This window comes from Hippocampus bargibanti, linkage group LG09 (genome assembly GCF_051943395.1).
Source record: "Hippocampus bargibanti isolate YZ-2025 linkage group LG09, ASM5194339v1, whole genome shotgun sequence".
Lineage (NCBI taxonomy): Eukaryota > Metazoa > Chordata > Actinopteri > Syngnathiformes > Syngnathidae > Hippocampus > Hippocampus bargibanti.
Window position 1 is genome coordinate 21,253,343 of NC_142742.1, and position 22,831 is coordinate 21,276,173.

At 42.7% G+C, this 22,831-nt stretch overlaps 1 protein-coding gene across 3 annotated transcripts in view; it reads left to right on the forward strand.

The window, feature by feature from the left end:
* LOC148893958 (CAP-Gly domain-containing linker protein 4) overlaps positions 1-22,831 on the forward strand; it is a 73,197-nt gene continuing 50,366 nt past the window's right edge. For 2 of the 3 annotated variants that reach the window (XM_089004478.1, XM_089004480.1), the window contains exons 1-6: positions 1-89; positions 4,892-5,038; positions 9,557-9,696; positions 10,407-10,500; positions 18,250-18,411; positions 20,873-20,991. In XM_089004478.1, coding sequence (XP_088860604.1) covers positions 4,912-5,038; positions 9,557-9,696; positions 10,407-10,500; positions 18,250-18,411; positions 20,873-20,991 — 642 coding nt within the window. In that variant the 5' untranslated portion in view covers positions 1-89; positions 4,892-4,911. Of the gene's footprint in view, positions 90-4,891; positions 5,039-9,556; positions 9,697-10,406; positions 10,501-18,249; positions 18,412-20,872; positions 20,992-22,831 lie in introns of those variants that run through there. The other variant, XM_089004481.1, reaches the window with a different exon arrangement.

The following is a 22,831-nucleotide window of genomic DNA, read 5'->3' on the forward strand; positions in this document are numbered from 1 at the left end:
ACCAAAACCCGGATGTTTCTTCCGTGCGCAGCGCCTTCCGATGTAATGTCCCGTCTATGGATATTGCAAATGAAGGTTATCGTGTTAAGGTAAAATGGAAGATTTGACACATTTTCTGTCTGCTGATTTATTTGTGCACTGTACGTACATATTTTCACGATTGGTCAAATATTTCTGGTAGACGCTATATCATATGCGAAAATGAACGTGAGATGACACTCATCGTTTTCCCCGTTATGTTTAAATAGATTATCGAGGCGTGCAATGTTGGATATTTGACGACTTGACATTTCTTAGCTTGAATAATGTCAGACGTTCTGTGGCAGCAGTGCACTCATCACCCAGGCTTCACTGGTACATTAATTCGTGCTAGCGCGTCTAGCATCCACTCACATCCACGTGACGTTTGACAGACATCTGCGTTTCATCGAATACAAAATAGAAGTGAAAACAAGTCTTCTAACTTCAGGCCTGCAATGTCATGACTGCCTCTCACATTGACTTTAGTTACACTGTGCACACAGGCACACGGAGCAAAATGTATAGTATATAAAGAAGTTAAGTCTCGAGAACATGTTTTGATCAGGTGAAAACGTGTCTGTAAGGCAAACCTGTGTTAGCTAATAAGAAGTCAGTTTTATTGCATGCATTCAAAACAAAACAAAACTAAACACATTTTAACACAGCGCAGTTTACGGGAATTAGTGGTTAGCACCTCTGATTCTCACAATTGAGATGCTGAGGGTTCCACCCGCTGTTCATTTGAACATCTCTTTTCTCAAAGAAGCTATTCAGAAATGATGCTGCGTTAGACTGGTGTAACATGTCCAGAAATATACTGTCACTGTATCATCGCATACGTTTTTTTTTTGTTTGAATAAGATTCCAACTATTGCCATCTGAGTTCATAATCCCATCTGTACCATTGTACACCGTGAACAGTCACACTACACATCCTCATTCTCTTCACAGTTGTTAACCAGTAACCTGTATTTGCAGCATACTCACGGTGCACAATAAAGGTGGAAGTGACAGTCCGGATACGGACCGTCAGTCATGGAAACACCTTCAGTCTTGAAAAGAGAGCAGACTGTAAATCGAGCAGACTGTCAGGGGATTAGTCGGGTTTAATCGGAGCAATGGTTCTTGTTGTTGGTATGTACTCACTGTTTGCAAAGAAGTAATATTGTAGAACGTTTTACTCAGCATTCCATTGATTTAAGATTTGTTTGGCCTGGATTCTCATATGGAGTTTAGTGGGAAAGAAGATACAGTGAGACCTCAATTTACGAACTTAATTGGTTCCCAGACAGAGTGTGTAAGGTGAAAAGTGTGTATCTCGAAAAAAAAAAATCCCATAGGAAACCATTAAAATGGGAATAATCCGTTCCCGGGTTTCCATAAAATATACTTTTCAACTAAATAAGCCTTAGAACTACACACAACCTACCTTATCCTATGCATAATAAATGTGCTATGGTATTGTAATTAAAGAAATACACTGCATTGTATCATAAAGTCACTTTATTTACATTTGTGATGGTCATTGATGACTTGATGGAATGGCGTTGGAGGTCGAAGGTCAGAGGGACTTGCTGTTTGGAAAGAGAGGCACATTACATGAGGACTGTAATTAAAGAAATAAACTGTGCTGTAAAATAAAGCTGTATTTACCTTTTTGATGGTCATTGATGGCTTATGGAAGGAGAGTCACAGAAGGACTGTTGGTAACTTAACCTCTGGTGTGGCTTCGCTTTGCTTCTTTGGAGACTCCTCATCCTTTTTGCTGATTAAAAACCTCTTAATTGACACCTGTTGCTTTCTGACTTGTAAGGTCTTACGAAGCTGAGGCATCACATTGTCGTTCATCATGTTGATGATTGTCATAGCCAGTCTTTTCTGGATGGAACTGTTCGGTAAAAGCCTGCACATCATTCCACTTTGCCAACATTGCCTTCTCCTCCTCACCCTCAGATGTTCTCGAAACATCCGTTACGGGCTTTAAAATCCTGAATAAGCGCCGAACTTCCAGGTTGGCGCATGGCGATATCGGCGTGAATTAGCCGTGCTTTCTCGCATAAAATAGCTTTACTCACGCTGTCGCCGGATAGCTGCTTTTCGTGAATCCAAATTAGCAGAAGTTTTTCAACTTCGATTGCCCGAGACCGTCGCTTTAAGAGCATGGAAACACCTTTTGCAACAGACGCACCTTTGATAGCTTCTTTGTTGCGAAGGATGGTAGGGATGGTGGACTTAGCATAGCTGCGCTCTGTCGCTAAATCACACAAACGCACACGTCATTCGTGTTTTTCAATTATCTCCTTCTTCTCAGCGACTGTGATTTTATTGTGTTTCTTCTTGGGCTGAACACAAGCCTGTGGTGGGTTTTTTTCGGTGCCATAATCGTAAAAGTATAAGCAAAAAGGTGCAAGGAGGCGATGGACGTGTGCATTCAATGAGAGGGGGTGTGCAAAGTAGCGTCGGCTGGAGCGCTGTTCGGTTGCCGAAGATCTCTCCGCCAGAGCCGAAGGTCATGTGCTTTCGTGTTCTTCCGCAGAAGATTATGTATTTATGTATACACACTTCCACCGAAGTGCGTAAGATGAAAATAGTTATTATGAGGCTTAATATTCATAAATTTGACGTTCGTATGATGAAAAGTTCATATTATAAGGCGTTCGTATAAGTTGAGGTCTCACTGTATATCCAACAGGACAGTGAGTGTTAGTTGGGATGATCTGTGTGCTTTCAGCCTGCATATTTTGTTAAACTACCATCTTTTACATTGTAATTTTTCCCTTCTGCTTTCCAATCTATTTTTCGTTTTGCAATTAGTATTTTTTCACCCATAAATTTACATAGGATTTGCATTTGGTATACTACATGTGATCACATTTTTCATGTTTCCTATAAGGCAGGGGTGCTCACACTTTTTCAGCATACGAGCTACTTATAAAAACTACCAAGTCAAAATGATCTACCCACGACAAAAATGCAAAACATAATTATTTTCAAATGTTTTAAGGATTCTTTGTATGTACAATACGTCTGTGGTGGTTCTTAATTTGGTTCTCAAATTTGTACAGATGACGGCTGAAGAAACCTTCTCATCGTTGTATGTACAATGTATGTTGATGTACCTTGCATAACTGAATAAGCCAATATTGCACAACACACATAATAACTACATATACATAACATAATAAATAACTATTAACATTTTTTTGTAATTACCTGAGTTTACTTTGATGACTTGCACTGAATTGAATCAGCCAGGGATGCATAGTCCATACAGTAGCTGCTGACAGCCAGCCTCAAGCACATTTCCAAATGTTCATCATTCATGGTGGAACGGTATTTGGACTTGATGATCTTCATGTAGGAAAAGGCTGACTCACATAAATCAGTGGAGCCGAATAATGCAGTCAAGGAGGTAGCACATTTCCTCATGTTGGGGTACTTTTCTGTGTGAGTAAGTTACAGAACTGCCCATGAGCCCTGGACTTCAGCAGTGAGAACACTCACAATCTCCGATGTCTTCCCACATTTGCTGGGTTAAATCCTTAGCCATGGCTTCACGGCGCAGACAGCTGCAGAGCTTTGATTGAAGATAATATCTCTGCCTTATTTTTAAAGTCTCTGAACAAGGAGTCAGCTGCTTCAACGAATGCTTCTTTTACCATCTCTCCGTCTTGGAAGGACTTATTGTTTTTAACGATGGCGTGACTCACCCGGAACAATGCTTTGGTTGTCGGCTTTCGCTTTTGAAGTATGTTGAGTGAAAAATGACTGCTGTCAGGACAACTGGGATTTTAGTTCGTCCACCGTTCTCTTTCTCAGCTGGCTTTTCGGCGGGAAGTCAAAGTCATATTTTCCATGAACATTCCGAAAATGCCGCTCCACATTTTCCCATTCCGTATGAAAGTAATTGTCATGATCTGGTTGGCGACCAATGGGGGGCGCTGTCGGCCCCGCCTGCACCTGCACAGGTGCTGGTCGTCCCGATCAGATTGGCGACCAGCGGGTAGCGACGTCAGCCCTGACGGCAGCCTCGCAGGTGCTGGTCGTTATAATTAATGACACTTAAAAGGACACCTGGCACGATCATCCGGTGCCGATTCATTGTTTGTTTGCTGCTTGGTTGCAGCATGCATCGTGTACGTGTTTGTTTAACCTTGGCGGGCTTTTACTTTTGGTCTTCTTTTGCTACTTTGTATTTGTTCCATTCAGATCATTTTGATGTTTTACATTTTGTTCCTGCTGACTTTATTTTAATACAATTTGTCAAACAACCTCCTGCTCCCTCCTGCCTGCTTTTTGGGATCCGAACCCGCCATCACCACCTTGCAAACCGTGACAGTAATATGTTTTACCCCCTTTATCCAGGTTTCTCACTCATTTTGATCACCATATGTTTTAGCAAGGGCTTAAAATCTGAGGTAATTCGCTGACGAGCTTGTAAATTTTGCCGCGTTTAGCGCCATTGTTTACGCATGCACGGCGACCTAAAGGTAAAAATTCAGTTGTCATCTGAATGGTTGCCCTGTATGTCAATCAAGTGACGGGACGTTTGATAGGCTGACAAATGTTTTTTTTACTGTCGCGCTGCGAACGACCAGCACTACCTCCGCGATCGACCGGTAGATCGCGATCAACGTAATGAGCACCCCTGCTATAAGGCATACCTTTCAATGTAACTTTATAACGAGGAGGGCATGACTTTGGCACAACTTGGGTAAGTTTGTACTGTTAAAATTGCAAATATGTGATGATCTCAGCGTGACAGATCAACCACAACATGAAATGAACTGCCACTACCAATGTTGTCATCTTTTGCTTCCTTGAGATTAGATCTTAGTTTCTAAGAATAGGGCGTCTTATATTGTTCCAGCCACTGGCCTTGAGAAGGAGATGACAAAGGAGGATGTTTCGGAGCCTGTGGAGGAAGATGCTTCCCTGGACTGCATCACTACATTTTCTCCTTATCAGCAGCCTGTCATCCATCAGGTGGCCTCTGCACCAATGCCTGACGACTGTGGTGAGGGCATGCATAAAGGCGCAAACTCATGATATGCTTGCTTTGAAAATGTTTACAGATTGTATAATTTTATAGGTAAACAAAAACAATATAAAATATAATAAAAATGTATCCCCCCATTTAGTGAACTGAACTGACAAAGCCCCGTCAAAAACACAACGACCTTTCCGCCGCAAATTCAGGAAATGAAAAGCATGAAATCACACCTCCTCTTCTTTTCCTTTCGGCTTTTCCCCTCAGGGGTCGCCATAGCGAATCAATGTACTCCATCTATCCCGGATTTGTGCATCCTCTTCTCTCACACCAGCTACCTTCATGTCCTCTTTGACCACATCCATAAACCTGCTCTTCGGTTTTCCTCTCGGTCTCCTGCCTGGCAGTTCAAGACTCAGCATTCTTCTCCCGATATAGTCACTGTCTCTCCTCTGGACATGTCCAAACCATCTCAGTCTGGCCTCTCTGACTTTTTCTCCAAAGCCTCTAATATGAGTTGTCCCTCTAATGTACTCATTCCTGATCCTATCCAACCTGGTCACTCCCAAAGAAAACCTCAACAGCTTCAGCTCTGCTACCTCCAGCTCTGCTTCCTGTCTTTTCTTCAGTGGCACTGTCTCCAGTCCAAACATCATGGCTGGTCTCACCACTGTTTCATACACTTTTCCTTTCATCCCAGCTGAAACCCTTCTATCACACATCACGCGTGACATTTTTCTCCAGCTGCTCCAGCCTGCCTGGACACGCTCCTTCACCTCTTTTCCAAACTCTCCATTGCTCAGGACAGTGGACCCCAAGTATTTAAAATCCTCCACCTTCTTTATCTTTTATCCCTGTAGCATCACTCTTGCACTTGGAGCCCTCTCATTCACACACAGATATTCCGTCTTGCTGCGACTGATCTTCATTCCTCTCCTTTTCAGGGCATATCTCCACATCTCCAGTTTCTCTGCCACCTGTTCCCTGTTCTCGCTACAGATCACAATGTCATCTGCAAACGTCATGGTCCAAGGTGATTCTTGTCTAACATCGTCTGTCAGCCTGTCCATCACTATAGCAAACAAGAAGGGGCTCAGAGCTGACACCTGGTGGAGTCCCAACTCCACCTTGAATTCCTCAGTCACACTGACAGCACACCTCACAACTGTCTTACAGTCATGATACATGTCTTGCACCGCTCTGACATACTTTTCTGTCACTCCAGACTTCCTCATCCAATGCCACAGCTCATCTCTGGGCACCCTGTCATACGCTTTCTCCAGATCTGCAAAGACACAATGCAATTCCTTCTGACCTTCTCTGTACTTCTCTATCAGCATTCTTAAAGCAAACACTGCATCTGTCATACTCTTTTTTTGGCATGAAGCCATACTGCTTCTCACAAATGTTCACTTCTGCTCTTAGTCTAGCTTCAACTACTCTTACCCAGAGTTTCATTGTATGGCTCATCAACTTTATTCCTCTGTAGTTAGTACAACTCTGCACATCTAGTTTGTTCTTAAAAATGGGCACGAGTACACTTTGTCTCCATTCTTCAGGCATCTGTTCACCATCTAAGATCTTGTTGAATAACCCAGTCAGGAACACCACCGCCACCTCTCCAAGACACTTCCATACCTTGATTGGTAAATCATCAGGCCCGAGTGTCTTTACCTTCATCCTCTTTAGCGCGCTCCTCACTTCATCCTTGCTAATGCTTGCTACGTCTTGGTCCACAACAGTCACGTCTTCGACTCTTTGTTCCTTCTCATTTTCCTCATTCTTCAAAGTACTCTTTCTATTTTGCCATCACCCAAACCTACTGCAGGGCCTTACCATCTTTGTCTCTCTGTCTCGCCAGCCTGGAAAGATCAGTCTCACCTTCCTTGCTGTCCAGCCGAGCATACAAGTCATCACAGGCCTCTTGTTTGGCCTTTGCCAACTTTATTTTAACCGTACGCTGCATCTCCTTGTACTGCTGTCTACTCTCGTCCGTACTCTCACTGTCCCACTTCTACTTTGCTAACCTCTTTCTCTGTAAACACTCCTGCACCTCCCCATTCCACCACCAAGTCTATCTACCTTTCTTCCACTCGATACGCCAAGTACTTTTCGACCTGCGTCTCTGATTATGTTCGCTGTAGTTTGCCAGTCATCTGGCACCTCTTGCCCACCCAGTGCTTGTCTTACCTCCTTCCTAAATGTCATGCAACACTCTTCCTTTTTCAACTTCCACCATTTTGTCCTCACTTCAGCCTTTGGTTTCTTCATCTTCCTCACTGCCAGCGTCATCCTACACACCACCAACCTATGCTGTCTGGCTACATTCTCACCAACCACTACTTTGCAGTCACTGATTTCCTTTAGATGGTGCCCTAAACCCTGACCCTAAGCTTCTAGCCTTGCTCCCTTTCCACCTGGTCTCCTGGACACACAATATGTCTACCTTCCTTCTCTACATCATGTCAACCAGCTCTCGACCTTTACCTGTCATTGTTCCTACATTCAAAGTTGCTACTCTTAGATCTATACTCTTGGCGTTCCATTTCTCTCTTTTCCTCCGGGCACACCTCCCTCCTCTCCTTATTTGACCAACAGTAGTCAATTTTCCACTGGCACCCTGAAGGTCAACAGTACCAATGGCGGCCGTTGTTAACCTCGATGGGATTCAGAGGTTTGATTCGCATATTTGTTTTGGCAACATTTTTTACGTCGGATGCCCTTCCTGACAACCCTCTGTATTTATCCGGGCTTGAGACCGGCACAATAAGACACTGGCTTGTGCCCCCTTGTGGCTACATTAAAAGTATAAAATCACACCAAGACACGATAATAACAAAATATTTTCACAAGTTGTTTAGGGTATTATCATATTTGGATACAGTGGAACCTTCACTTACAAACGTCTCTAAAATTTTCAAGTTATGAAACATCTCAACATTTAAAGGACAACCGACGTCACTTTTTTGTTTCCTAACTGACATCAGAAAAAGATACAGTGGAACCTTCACTTACAAACGTCTCTAAAATGTTCAAGTTATGAAACATCTCAACATTTAAAGGACAACCGACGTCACTTTTTTGTTTCCTAACTGACATCAGAAAAATGTTTTATAGCATCTAAAATACCCAAAACACGCAGTATGATATTTTTAGTCAAATGCAAAACACCAATAAAAATGACTTAAAGTGTCTAAAAAGTACTTAAATTTGAAACCGGAAGTGGCCAGTTTCAGAAGGCCCAGCCCCCATGTTCGTGATGTCACGGCAATATGTCTTGCCTTGCTTGAGCATCAAAACAATGGCTTCAGATTTGGAGAAGATGCTTTCTTGTTACTCTTCCAGATATGAATATGAATGAATATGAATAGTTCTGAAGAGGAAAGCATAAATGTTTGCAATCGATTAAAGAAGTCATTATGTGTCATTTTGAGGCATCAGGACTCCAATGTAGCGTCCCAGAAAATGCACAAGATGCCGCCCAAGCTCTGTTGGAAATGGGCTTATTTGTCTGCTGAGAATTTGTGTCAACTAGGATCAAATTGTAGTCTTGGTGCAACACACAACAATTCACCATCACGTTATTTATGTGTTTTCATTCTAATTTCGCCATCAACATGGATCAACATGACGTTTTCAGACCAAACAAAGTACCCAAAATGCATTGTGTGTCGCTTTCTTGGTCAGGGGCGTTCCAGATGTGACTCGAAAACAAGACTTCCTGAATATTCAGCGCGAGTCTTAAAATGTAAAATAGAGCTATGTGCCGTGGAATCTTTGTAAAATACGTTCAGTAGAAGTCATTTGAAGTGATTTTAGAAATTATAGACAGAAATTGTCCAGAGGCGTCGGTTGTCCTTTAAATGACCATCAATGGTATTTGTTACTTTAGATTATGCACACCTCTCATTTCCTGTGCAATAGTCTAACAGTAAGAGGCATTTTATCCATGCTTTGATGCTTTTTTTATGCTTTAAAAACATTTTTGTCTGAATTTTGGTGAAGCTTGGAACGGATTGAGGCACTTACAAGTTTTCTAGGAAATAAATTTCTTCCAGAACCAATTCTTTTTGTAAGTAGAGGTACCACTGTACTATAAAAGTATATTGAATGTGTATATACATGGATTTTAATATTGCAGTAAAATGTCTCTGTTGAATCAGGAATAGAATAAAGACCGGAAAAAAACATGCAACTGACTGCAAAAAGTCAATTCCAAATTCAAATAAATATATTTTCAGTGGGTCTGAATTCCGCTGACCTTTTTTATACTGTTAATAGACTTTTGTGTATTTTTTGGAAACTCAGCAGTCGAAGAGAATCTTATCTTTTGCCTTTCGCTGCAACTTTCTACAGAAAAGTTTGAGACCCATTCTTAAGACATTTATTGTCCATTTCTGCAGTGTAGCTAGTCAGACATTTTGTCACTCAAACTCCCTAACACGAAGCCGCCTGTTAAAGTACTTTTTTAAGAGGAAAATATCGGGATTCAGCCAAAATGATACGTATGGTCTTGGTTTGTGTTCTCCCACCAACCATGGGCAGAATTCTCCTTCTTTGACCCCAGCGAGCCGCAGTGCAAGGAGGTTCTGCAAGAGCCCACCACCACCATCCCGGAACTGTTTGCTGTCCTTAGGCAATGGGTTCCCCAGGTTCAGAAGAACATTGATCTGATTGGCAATGAGGTAATGCTGTAACCCTTTTTCACCTCTACCCTCGCAAAAGTCTTTTTTTTCACACGAGAAGGACAACTGTTGCACTAGAGTGGCAGTTGACAACAATAGTACATGTTGCTATTGAGGCAAAACTGTGCACTCGTTGACATCCGCATGCTACCGTATTTTCCAGTCTACATTATAAGGCGCACTGGAGTAGAAAGTGCACCTCCAACAAATGGTGTATTTTCAAACTTTTTTCCGTATATTAGGCGCACGTTCAATGAATGAAAAAATGTTTCCAAAAATAATATATAAATATATAAGCCTTTTCCAAATATAAGGCACACATCATTATAAGGTGCTACAGTAGAGGCTGAGGTTACACACTACTTCTATGTACAGGGGGAAATGGAGTATGTGGCTGCTGACAGTTGCGAGACCTATTGTGGCTCAATATTACTTCACATATAAGGCACACCTTCAAATAAGGCGCAATGTCATCAGAAAACGAAGGCTTTTGGGTGGCCTTGTACATCGGAAAATACAGTACTTGTGCTCCAAATGAAGTGTCAAGGGTGACCATGTGGAATTTTACAATTTACAAGTGTGCAAGAACATCATTTCTTTCATTGATTAATTTTATACAAGTCTGCACTTCTTGACAAGTGCTGCAACCTCTTCACTGACTCCCCTGGTTTTGAACTAATATTTTTGTATTACATATTACTTTTGCCCAGATCCTGAACAGAGGTTGTGGTGTAAATGATCGAGATGGTCTGACAGACATGAGCCTCCTGCACTACTGCTGCAAGGCAGGGGCACCGGGCATTGGTTAGTATCATGTTTATCAAATATCAAGGCCAAATGAGAAGTTATTTTTATTATTACGCATATTTGCTGATATATATATATATATATATATATATATATAGTGATATCACGAGAGGCTGGGTCCTGGAGGGCAAATACATTCCCCTAAGATGGCTTCACCCAGAGCGAGTTTTGGCCCCGTCTGGTGGGAGGCAGCAATTCAAACCTGTGGCTGATCATGTCTTGATTGGCAAGCAAGGCTTTTAAGGCAGAGAGCCTCTGAGTGTGGAGGCCGGGGGAGACAAGCTCCATTGCTGTGCTCTGTGGAGAAACTGATTGCTGCATGGAACTCATCGCCAGTTGGGACCATACCACAGAACACTGGATTTGGACCCTTGCTAAAGGTGGCTAGGCTACCTAGCAAGGACATCAAGAGGGGTGAGGCCTAGAAACACATGGTAAAGAACTCCGTCTTCAGTTTCACCTCAGAAGAGACTTCATTATGATTTAAGTTTTGGAAGAGACGCTATTCTTCAGAATCAGAATCAGAATCAGAATACCTTTATTCGTCCCGCAATGGGGACATTTGCAGTCCACAGCAGCAATTGAAGAGGGATGGGGTTGGGGTGGGAGTGAAAGGATAGAAAACAAGATATTCTAAGCATAACAAAATAAAAATGTCAACTGTATACTGTGCAAATGTAGATGTGCAAAAACCGTTCTATAAACAAGACTGTACATAGTGCAGAATCAAGAAATGCATTTAGATATATTGCAACAACCCATATTTACAAGTGTCCAGTTTTTTTTTCCCTTCTTCCCTTTGTTGCTTGTGAATTCCCCCTGAAACCCTTTATAAAAACCTTTGTTTGCATTCAAACCTGTCGCCCATTGCGCTCCTTGTCCTGTCCCGCTGAGAGCTAGCCTCTCATGACATTACTATATATATATATATATATATATATATATATATATATATATATATATATATATATATATATATATATATATATATATAGTAAAGTCTCGTTATATCGATATTCAAGGGAGTCCGAAAAAATATCGATATAACCGGGACTATCGATATATCCGACCCTGTTTGCATGTAATTTTCTCCGTGCGTGCATAGAAATAGTATCGATATAACCGGGACTATCGATATATCCGATATCGATATAACGAGACTTTACTGTATATAAATAGCGGCTGGATAGCTCAGTTGATAAGGTATCGGTTTGGCATATGGGAGACGAGGGTTCGAATCCCAAGACCCTTCACGCTAATGCCTACCTCATAAAATGATGAGAGACAATAAATGGAATGACATGCCGGCTCAGACGTCGCCCGGCCAAACAAGGTCTGCGTCAGGTGCTGGGGAATCAGAGCACCCTGATGAAAAATGGGCTACTGGAACAAAGCGGAGATGGACGAGATGCGATAACATGGCTCTGTTGGAATGCTACAACTCAAGCAACCCTAGTCAGATGGGTTACATGCGGAGAATGGTGGCTGAATGGTTACTTCGAAACCCACAGTCACAGTTGACCACGAAACAACTAGTAGCTCAGTGTTCCAATATCCACAAGAAGGCAATTGCAATCACAACTTGAGATTGATGAGGTACAACAGAAATTCCTAGGTGAAGAGCCCCAGGCTGCCACATCAGAGGAAGAGGTTCAACCAGAGATTGGGAGGCAAGCCCCAATGAATGAAATGCTGAGCGAGGCAGCAACTGACCAGAGAGATAAGATAATGGCAAGAATGAAAACTGGGCAACGAAGACAACGATTACAACGGCTATGTGAAGTACCACCTGAAAGTCTCATGGAAACTGTGAATGCAGCACTGAGAACGATCCCGACCGGAACGATCACGGAAACCAATGAGCTGATATACACCTCAGCATCAGTGATATTAGAGATGTTAAGCAGATTCCTTACTTACAGACAGTGTATTGTAGGTGTTCAAATAGGTATTTGAACACCTACAATACACTGTCTGTAAGTAAGGAATCTGCTTAACATTAGTTATCAAGTAGACAGGATGAATTTAGTACAACGATATTAGAGATGCTTGGCTACAAGAGCAACCATGAGAGCCACAATCAAGGCAGCTCGGAAAGATGTGAGTCAATTGACGGTGATCCAGAGAGGTGTGACTAAAAGGCCAATACCTAAGAGGTTCATGCAAATAACCATACCTGAAGCACTCGAAACTACCAAACAAAGGCTCCAGGCCTTGTCCAGTCGCCTAAAGAGGTACACGAAAGAGAATGAGGCCAGAAGAATAAACAGGCTGTTCGCAACACAACCTGCGAAAGTGTACGCTCAGTGGCAGGGTTCTAACAGCAGAGCAGACCCTCCAAGGCTGGAAACTGAAAGATACTGGAAAGGCATATGGGAGAAGGAAGTCGCACATAACAGCAGTGCACAATGGCTGATGACTCTGAAAGCGGAGCACAGCAACCTCCCTGAACAGAACCCAGTTACCATCACAGCGGCAGATATACAAGGAAGAGTCTCAGGTATGAAAAACTGGACGGCACCAGGCCCGGATATGGTCCACACCTACTGGCTAAAGAAACTCACAGCTCTCCACGGGCGCCTAGCAGCACAAATGAAACAGTTGCTGATGGATGGGACTCACCCAGGATGGCTAACCGAAGGGCGAACAATCCTGATAATGAAGGATTCCTCAAAGGGTGCAGTTCCTTCCAATAACCTGTCTCTCCACAACATGGAAGCTCATGTCAGGCATCATTGCGGCTAAGATAAGTGGACACATGGATCAATACATGAGCAAAGCACAGAAAGGCATTAGTAGAGATACTAGAGGTGCCAAACATCAGCTGCTGGTTGACAGAACAGTCACTCAAGACTGCAGGTCCCGACATACCAACCTGTGCACAGCAGGCTGTGCACAGGTTGATTACAAGAAAGCATATGACTCGATGCCACACACATGGATCACTGAATGCTTGGACTTGTATAAGCTCAACAGGACCCTGAGAGCCTTCGTTGCAAACTCGATGAGGATGTGGAAAACCACACTTGAAGCCAATGGCAAGCCGCTAACGCAAGTGTCCATCAAATGTGGCATATATCAAGGTGATGCACTCTCCCCACTGCAGTTCTGCATAGGACTGAACCCCCTCAGCCAGATAATCGCCAAGACAGGCTATGGATACCGCCTCAGAAATGGAGCTACGATCAGTCACCTCCTCTACATGGATGGCATAAAGCTGTATGCTAAGAGCGAAAGGGACATAGACTCCCTGATCCACACAACCAGGATCTACAGCAGTGATATCGGAATGTCATTCGGGCTGGAAAAATGTAGTCGGATGGTGACTAAGAGGGGCAAGGTAGTCCACACTGAAGGGGTCTCACTCCCTGAAGGAACAATAGCAGACATTGAAAACAGCTACAAGTACCTCGGTATACCACAGGCCAATGGCAACCTCGAACTAGCAACAAGTAAAGCGGCTACGACCAAATACCTCCAGCGGGTGAGGCAAGTCCTCAGAAGCCAGCTCAATGGCAAGAACAAGACCCAGGCAATAAACAGCTATGCCCTGCCAGTGATCAGACACCCTGCAGGAATAATAAGGTGGCCAAAGGAAGAGATTCAGACCACGGATGTTAAGACCCGAAAACTCCTCACCATGCACGGAGGGTTCCATCCCAAGTCCAGCACCCTGAGACTGTACACAAGCCGTAAGGAAGGAGGCCGGGGACTAGTGAGTGTGAGAGCCACTGTCCAGGATGAAACATCCAAGCTCCATGAATACATCAAAGAGAAGGCTCCAACGGATGATGTACTCAGAGAATGTCTCAGTCAATGGGGAACAGAGGATGAGGTGCTGGATGAGGGACAGTCATGGGAAGAAAAGCCCCTACACGGGATGTACCACCGAACCATAGCAGAAGTGGCTGATCTCAAGAAGTCCTATCAGTGGCTAGAGAGGGCTGGCCTAAATGACAGCACAGAGGCATTCATCCTGGCTGCCCAAGAGCAGGCCCTGAACACCAGAGCCATAGAGGCAGGGATATACCACACCAGACAAGACCCAAGGTGTAGGTTGTGCAAAGAGGCACCTGAGACAATCCAACACATAACTGCAGCGTGTAAGATGCTGGCAGGGAAAGCCTACATGGAGCGCCATAACCAGGTGGCTGGCATAGTCTACCGAAACATCTGTGCACAGTATGGACTGGAAACCCCAAGGTCAAATGGGAAACACCTCCCAAGGTGGTGGAGAATGACCGAGCAAAGATCCTGTGGGACTTCCAGATACAGACTGACAAGATGGTAATGGCCAACCAACCAGATATCGTGGTCATAGATGAAGGGGAAAGGAAAGCCGTTGTCGTGGATGTAGCGGTCCCGAGTGATGGAAACATCAGAAAGGAGGAACATGAGAAAATCGAGAAATACCAAGGGCTCAGAGAGGAGCTTGAGAGAGCCTGGAAGGTCAAGGTGACAGTCGTGCCTGTGGTGGTCGGAGCACTCGGGGCAGTGACCCCCAAACTCGACGAGTGGTTGCAACAGATCCCGGGAACAACATCGGACATCTCGGTCCAGAAAAGCGCAGTGCTGGGAAGAGCACGGATACTGCGCAGAACCCTCAAGCTTCCTGGCCTCTGGTAGAGGACCCGAGCTGAAATGGGGGACAGACACCACCCATGGTGGGTGAGACGAGGATGTTTTTTAATATATATATAGATACGTCTGTGTAAGCTCTCAGTCGTACAGGAGTGGTCCATCGATGAGAAGGTTTCTTCAGCCGTCATCTGTACAAAAGTGAAGGTTTCGGACGTTTCGCCTCCTATCCAAGAGGCTTCGTCAGCGAACTAAAGTCTGACTGGTCGTATCGGCCCCATTTATATATCCCTAATGTCCAGACCTGGTGGCGCCGGACACAGCTATGATAGGTCCCTACTCTCAGGTTGGGGGGCGCGCGGGACCCCCCCCTGTGGCCCCACTTAGAAAAGGCCACCTTTAAATTAGCTGATTTAAAGAACCACCTCAGATTCAATCTTAGATGTAGACAGAGCCGGTTAATTCCTAAATGCTTGAAGCAAGCACCCCTGGAACCCGGATACTTAGCCGATAAAATGCAACAAAATTATACTAGGAAAATTCTAAATTTGCGAATTAGGAGACTTAACATAGAGATAAAAAACAAACAGTCAGAAATAGAAACTTATTATCAGCGATTACAAACTAATCTTACCCACAAAATCTATCAGGAAGTGTGTGAATTTACTAAATCCGGTTATATGAGGCACCACAGCAAAACCAAAGAGAGACAAAAGGGTAAATTTCAAAAATTACTTTTACTGAAACAATCTCAGCTACTGGTAAACACGCGTAAAATTAGGTATGAACAGTTTGCAAGGGAGAATTGGATCAAAAATTTGTCAGACAGAGATCTCTTAGAGACAGAAAAGGCGGTACTTACCAAAGGTTTAAATTTCTCAGTGACTCCTAAAACTATACCTACAATAGATTATATCACAGCTACTGAATCGGCTATTAAAAATAACAAACTTTCGTATGCAGAGGCAGATGATCTACGCATTAAAATATCAGCTCTTCTCAGTAGTGCCAAACTTCCTCCGTCCAACATAACATTAGAAGAGAGAAAGGCGTTAACTACTCTACAAAAAGACAAAAATATTACTATTTTGCCAGCAGACAAGGGCAGATGCACAGTGCTGCTCAACACATTGGATTATGAAGACTAAATAAATAGGTTAATCAGTGATTCTAACACGTATGAGCAACTAAAAAGGGACCCTTCCAATAGATACAAGAAAGAAATGATTGACTGTCTCCAAAAGCTAGAGAAAGGAAAACATATAGACAAACAGATGTATTTTAGATTATACCGGGAGAGGCCACGCCATGTATCTATGGCCTGCCAAAAATACATAAAGAAGGGTTCCCCCTCCGACCCATTGTTTGTAGCATTGACTCCTCTACATACAATGTAGCCAAATATTTAAAAACTATTTTAGCTCCGTTGGTTGGTAACACAGAATACCACGTAGAGAACACCACAGGGTTTGTAGAGAGGATCAAAGACCTCATATTGGAACCTGAGGAAACTTTGGCATCATACGATGTGACTTCTCTCTTTACATCTGTCCCAACCCCAGCAGCAGTCTCAGTGGTGAGGACGAGGCTGCTGGCGGATGTTTCTCTGCATGAAAGAACCAAACTGAAACCGGATCACATCTGCCAATTATTAGAAATCTGCCTTAATACTACGTATTTTCAATTTCGGGAAAAATTTTATAAACAAATCCATGGTTGTGCTATGGGCTCACCAGTTTCACCCATAGTGGCTAATCTTTACATGGAAGAGATGGAGAAACAGGCCCTCACATCCTTCCCAGGGATAAAACCTAGACACTGGTTTAGATATGTGGACGATACTTTTGTCATAATTAAGAAACAAGAAATTCAATCCTTCACAGATCATCTCAACTCTGTAGACTTCAACATTAAATTTACTCGTGAGGACATTCAAGAGAACCAACTAGCCTTCTTGGATTGTAAAGTAATTATAAAAGAGGACAGAGCGCTAAAAACAGAAGTCTTTAGGAAGGCTACGCACACTGGCCAATACTTACTTTTTGACTCTAACCACCCTTTACAACATAAACTAGGAGTTATCAGAACCCTCCAGCATAGGGCTAAACTAATTCCAACTAGCACTGAAGGTAGAGAAAAGGAGTCAAAACATATCAGGAGAGCACTCACTAACTGTGGGTACCCTCAGTGGTCATTCAACAAATGTCAGAAAGAAAGAATAGCGAACGAAACCAATAATTCTCAAGATTCTAAAAGGAGAGGAGTAGCAGTACCGTACATTGCAGGAGTTTCTGAAAAATTACAAAGAGTCCTTTGGCAACATAAAATTCCTACTTATTTCAAACCGATAAACACGTTAAGGCAAAAATTAGTGCATCCAAAAGATAGGCTACCAAATGAAAAACAAAGTAATGTAGTTTATTCCATACATTGTAAGAATGAAAATTGTAAAGAGCAGTACATTGGGGAGACTCAACAAATTCTCAAAAAAAGACTTTATCAACATCGCAGGGATAATACTAGTGGGCCTCAATCGGCAGTACATTTGCACCTAAAAGCTAGCAACCACTCATTTGACGACAATGAGGTTAAAATCTTAGCGAAAGAACATAGATGGTTTGAAAGGGGGGTAAAAGAGGCGATTCTTATAAAACAACAAAATCCTTCATTAAACCGGTCTGGTGGTGTGAGGTTCAATTTGGATCGTTCATACAATAGCCTGCTCAGGCAAAACAGGTTAGGCAACTTTCGCAATGCTGATGAGGGTCGTTATGCTGATGAGGTGATACCGGGGGGAGTGGGTGTAATAGGCCAATCGTTAGTCAGGAATGTAGGAACTATCAGTGGGGCCACAGGGGGGGGTCCCGCCCCCCCCCCCCCCCCCCCCAACCTGAGAGTAGGGACCTATCATAGCTGTGTCCGGCGCCACCAGGTCTGGACATTAGGGATATATAAATGGGGCCGATACGACCAGTCAGACTTTAGTTCGCTGACGAAGCCTCTTGGATAGGAGGCGAAACGTCCGAAACCTTCACTTTTGTACAGATGACGGCTGAAGAAACCTTCTCATCGATATATATATAGATATTTGTGTGCAGAATGCACTTGCAAAGAGCTTACAATCACCGCCTAAACTTTTGTGTTTTTTTTTCTTTTTTCTTTCTTTAGGTGATGCAGATACAGCTGCTGGTTTTGCCCGCCACCTTCTCGCACTGGGAGCCGATCCAAATATCCGCTCCCGCTGGACAAACATGAGGGCTCTGCATTACGCTGCCTACTTTGATGTGCCCCAGCTCATTCGCGTGGTTTTGCAGGCCGCTCAGCCTGGAGGTAAGATATGGCGTGGCTTGTGGGGCCATTAAAATATATCCCTCAGTATTAAGTGATATGTTAAATTGTCAAGAGTGAATGGAAATGACAGACGCGGTTCGGGAAACAGTGTATTAGCTGGTTTGCTTCCCTTCTGGATACCAACAGGATTTCCGTCAACTACAATTTTGTTACGGCCCCTAAGAAAAATGCCACACAATCAGTCGTCATGCTCAGATTGTTTAACAGTTACCACAAGATTAGACTTTTAAAGATGTGGAAACTTGAAGAAGGTATTTAATTAAAAATGTCTGCTATCACCTATCACGCAGAAAGCTCGGCTCGTCAACTTTGACGATCCAACTGCAAAACTCACTGGAGTTCAATTCACTTTTTCCTCACGAGGTAAAAGTTAAATAAGGAGCAAGACGTTCAATGCTTACCAATGTTTTAAAAGTCTAGTCAATATGTTTTACATCGACTTTGGCCGTCCATTGTTTTCCGCTCTTGTGAATTAACTGATGCTCATCATGTCATCCGTAAACCAACCACTGCAAATAATCTTATTAGTCATTCTATACAATCATTCGCTTTCCATCCATCCATCCATCCATCCATCCATCCATCCATCCATCCATCCATCCATCCATCCATCCTTAAATATTTTTTCCTGTTTCCATTCTACATTCTATAGACTGCTGATAATGCAGAAGGGATTAAAAAAAGGATGCCTTTCTCGAGTGAATTTAGAAAATATTCAACTTTACTGTTCCGTAGGATCATTATCTTCCATTCCTGTTTGTTCACATATAAATACATAATCAAAACTGTAGGCACAATGTGCATTGCAAACTTCCTTTGTCTTTTCATTTGTCTTTTCATTTTGACTTTGATTTGGACCCAATAAAATGTCATCTATCTTACTGCTGGATTCCTTGTCGACAGCTCGGTATGACATTTAGAGGCCCCAAACTTTCAAACAACTAGGATTTTGCTTTGAGATCAATATCCTCCTCCACAGCCTTTAAAAAAGTCATTTTCCAAACATAGCAAAGTTTTCACAAGTCCATTTTTCTCTTTCCTTCTCTGTCATTGTCACAAAATCCATACGTCTGTCTAAATATTGTATTTCATATAGTTTTTCGAAAATGTTTTATCAATCAAGTACTTTAGATTTGACATGATTTTCTGGAGGGAACGCAATCATGTACATGCCCTCTTTGCTTCAGCCCATGCTTGCACTGTTTTTAAATTGTCCTCAACCAACAATCACTTACTTTAGGAAATACTTACACATATTCTGACATAGAAATACGCTTATTTTGAACTTATGCCTGAATATTGTCAACAATACATTTCAGCATTCGGTGACACAAACCTTTTGAAAAATGCCAACTACTTTATGATCTAAACAAACACAAATTTGAAACGAAGACGTAGCCCGCAACGAGACCAATCTAAACACACTGGTCTCAACACAACATATTTAAAGGACAACCGACACGTCCGGACAAGTTGTGTCCATAATTTGTAAAATCACTTCAAATGACTTCTACTGAGCGCATTTTACAAAGATTCCACCGCATATAGCTATATTTTACGTTTTAAGACATGCGCTGAATATACAGGAAGACTTGTTTTTGAGTTGATGACGATCCCCTACGTGGCGTCACAGAGGGAACGTCCCTGACCGAGAAAGTGACACAATGCATTTTGGATACTTTGTTTGGTCTGAAAACATCATGTTGATCCGTGTTGATGGCGAAATTAGAAGGAAAACTACATAAATAACGCAATGGTGAATCGTTGTGAGTCGCAGCCAATTACGATAACACGCATAAAGAAGGTGTAAGAAGTTTACACAAATTCCCAGCAGATAAATAAACCCATTTCCAACGGAGCTTGTGCGCCATCTTGTGCATTTTCTGGACGCTACATTGGAGTCCAGACGGCTCGAATTGATACAGGACGTCTTTAATTGATTGCAAACATTTATGTTTTCCTCTTCAAAACTTTTTGAATCATATTCCTAACTGGATGAGTAACAAGAAAGCATATTCTCCAAAACTGAAGCCATTGTTTTTATTCTAGAGCAAGGCAGTGTGTGACCAAGAGTGACGTCACGAACAAGGGGGCGGGATTTTCTGAATCTGCCCAGTTCCAAGCTCATTTTGTGGCAGTTTTGGGACACTTTAAGTAATTTTTATTGGTGTTTTGCATTTGACTAAAAATACCAGCCTGCGTGTTTTGGGTATTTTAGATGCTATAAAATGTTTTTCTGATGTCAGTTAGTAAACAAAAAAAATGGTGTCGGTTGTTCTTTCAGTGATTTTTCATTTCACTATTTGATTTAGTGCTGACTCGAAATCATTTTCGTACTCAAACAAAATCTTGATGAGTAATGAAATGAAAGACATCCCACACAAAATTGTTGAAAAATCACACAAACGAAAAACCTTGTCCTCATTTCTGTTTCTCGAAGACATAGACGCAACCTGTCGTGATTTTGACTTTGGCACCGCCCTGCACATTGCTGCATCTAACCTGTGCACATCGGCAGTTTCATGTCTCTTGGAGATGGGGGCCAATCCTGCTTTCAAAGTAAGTTCCCAAGACCTCTGTGTCTACTTTGGTGTTTTTCTACATCACTACAGTACAGTGAAGTACATTGGGGGCTCATACGCCTTGCCTTACGAACTTTTCGGTCGGACTTTGAAACGTCCGACACCTTCAAAAAAAGTACAGCTGACGGCTGAAGAAACCTTCTCATCGATGGTTTCCTATGGGAACTTTTTTTTGGGATAGACACTTTTTGCCTTACACACTCTGTCTGGGAACCAATTAAGTTCATAAGCCAAGGTCTCACTGTACATCTCTCTGTTCCACACCCTAACCACGCATTTAGTGCAGCGTCATATGAAAATGGCAAACTATGCTGGTAGACTGATTGTCTCAGTATTTTGACTCTTCTTATTTTTAATATCTGTTTAACTCATTCACTGACATTCCCGAATTCAGTCGGCAATTGAAAATATGAATTTGTTTGGGTTTTGGTTTTTTATCTTACGGTGTTTGCTGATAAAACGCTGGTCAGATCTCTGGCAATGTTTTTCCCTCCCACGATGGGGCAGCATTTGCCTTTTGTACAGCCACCCCCACTTGCACCTCATTACTCCAGACCCATATAACTTCGGAATTAACTCTTATTCTGGTGAAAGAAGAGAGTCTAAAGCAGACATGTCCAGCTCCAGGCCTGGAGGGCCACTGTCCTGCCAGTTTTCCATCTGACCCAGGTGCAACACACCTGATTCAAATGATTAGCTCATCAGCGAGCTCTGAAGCAGCATCAAAACGGTCCTGATTATTTCAATCAGATGCGTTGCTCCTGGGTAAGCTGGAAAAGAGGCAGGACAACGGCCCTTGAGGACCGACTTTGGACACCCCTGGTCTAAGGTTTCTTACACTGCATTGAATATTTCTATCGTGCTAAAACTCAATATTCTGTCTGTCCTGGAAATTGAGTCAAAATGACAAAAATCCTGGCACTGGAGTGGACACATTCTTGCACGTCTGGCAGTGAATGAGTTAATGTTATTTTTTCAGGTAGGTTGCTGCCTTTCACAAAAAAAAATCTGAATGACTTTTTTGTTCCCCACCCCCATCATTGTGCTGCCTCGTAATGGCAAAATCATCCAGGTATTTTGTATACCACATAACCTGATTAGGCTTGTAGGTGTGCAAGAGCCTGTCCCAGGCGTGAGGGCCGGGTACCAAGGTTTTGGAATGTACAAGGAAAACCAAAATCTGTTTTGCATTTGTTTTTGCTCAGTGGAACCCTGGGTAAATACAGACTTTTGGCTGTTTTGGGATATTTGTTGTTTTTGTATTCTTTCTTCACTCAGCGTGGGAGCATGTTGATGGACAGCCATTTTCAGGCCCTCCCGAGATTTCCAATCAAGTCTCCTGCTGGGCACGGCATCCCATCCAGTTGTTTCAAAGCCATTCTGTGTTGTCATAGGTGTGTTCTTTGGTTCTTTGTCATGTTGGGAGGTTTATTGGAAGGTGAATTGTCGCCCTAGTTTGAGCTCCTTGACAAGTTAAGTCTCTTTTTTTATTTTTTTAATCCAGTATATATTTGCACTTTCTGTATCAACAGTTCTGTAGCCAAGATTTACAGCATGAGGAGTGAAGTTGTTTTTGATTTCTACCACACACTTAATTTAGGCCAAGTTCCTGCATTTTTGTCAGATCTCAACATCTTTCTAAAAGTGCAGGAGTTACGTGATGTCATGAGGGTCAGTTTGGCAGTGCTTGGCAGTTCTGAGAGTTGTGGTTCCAATTGGGCTGTACCGATACAGTATGGGTCACTTGAATATTTTTTGAACAGATTCGTCGAGCAGAGCATATTCATCATGACCGCATTTTCACGAAAGCTACTGAG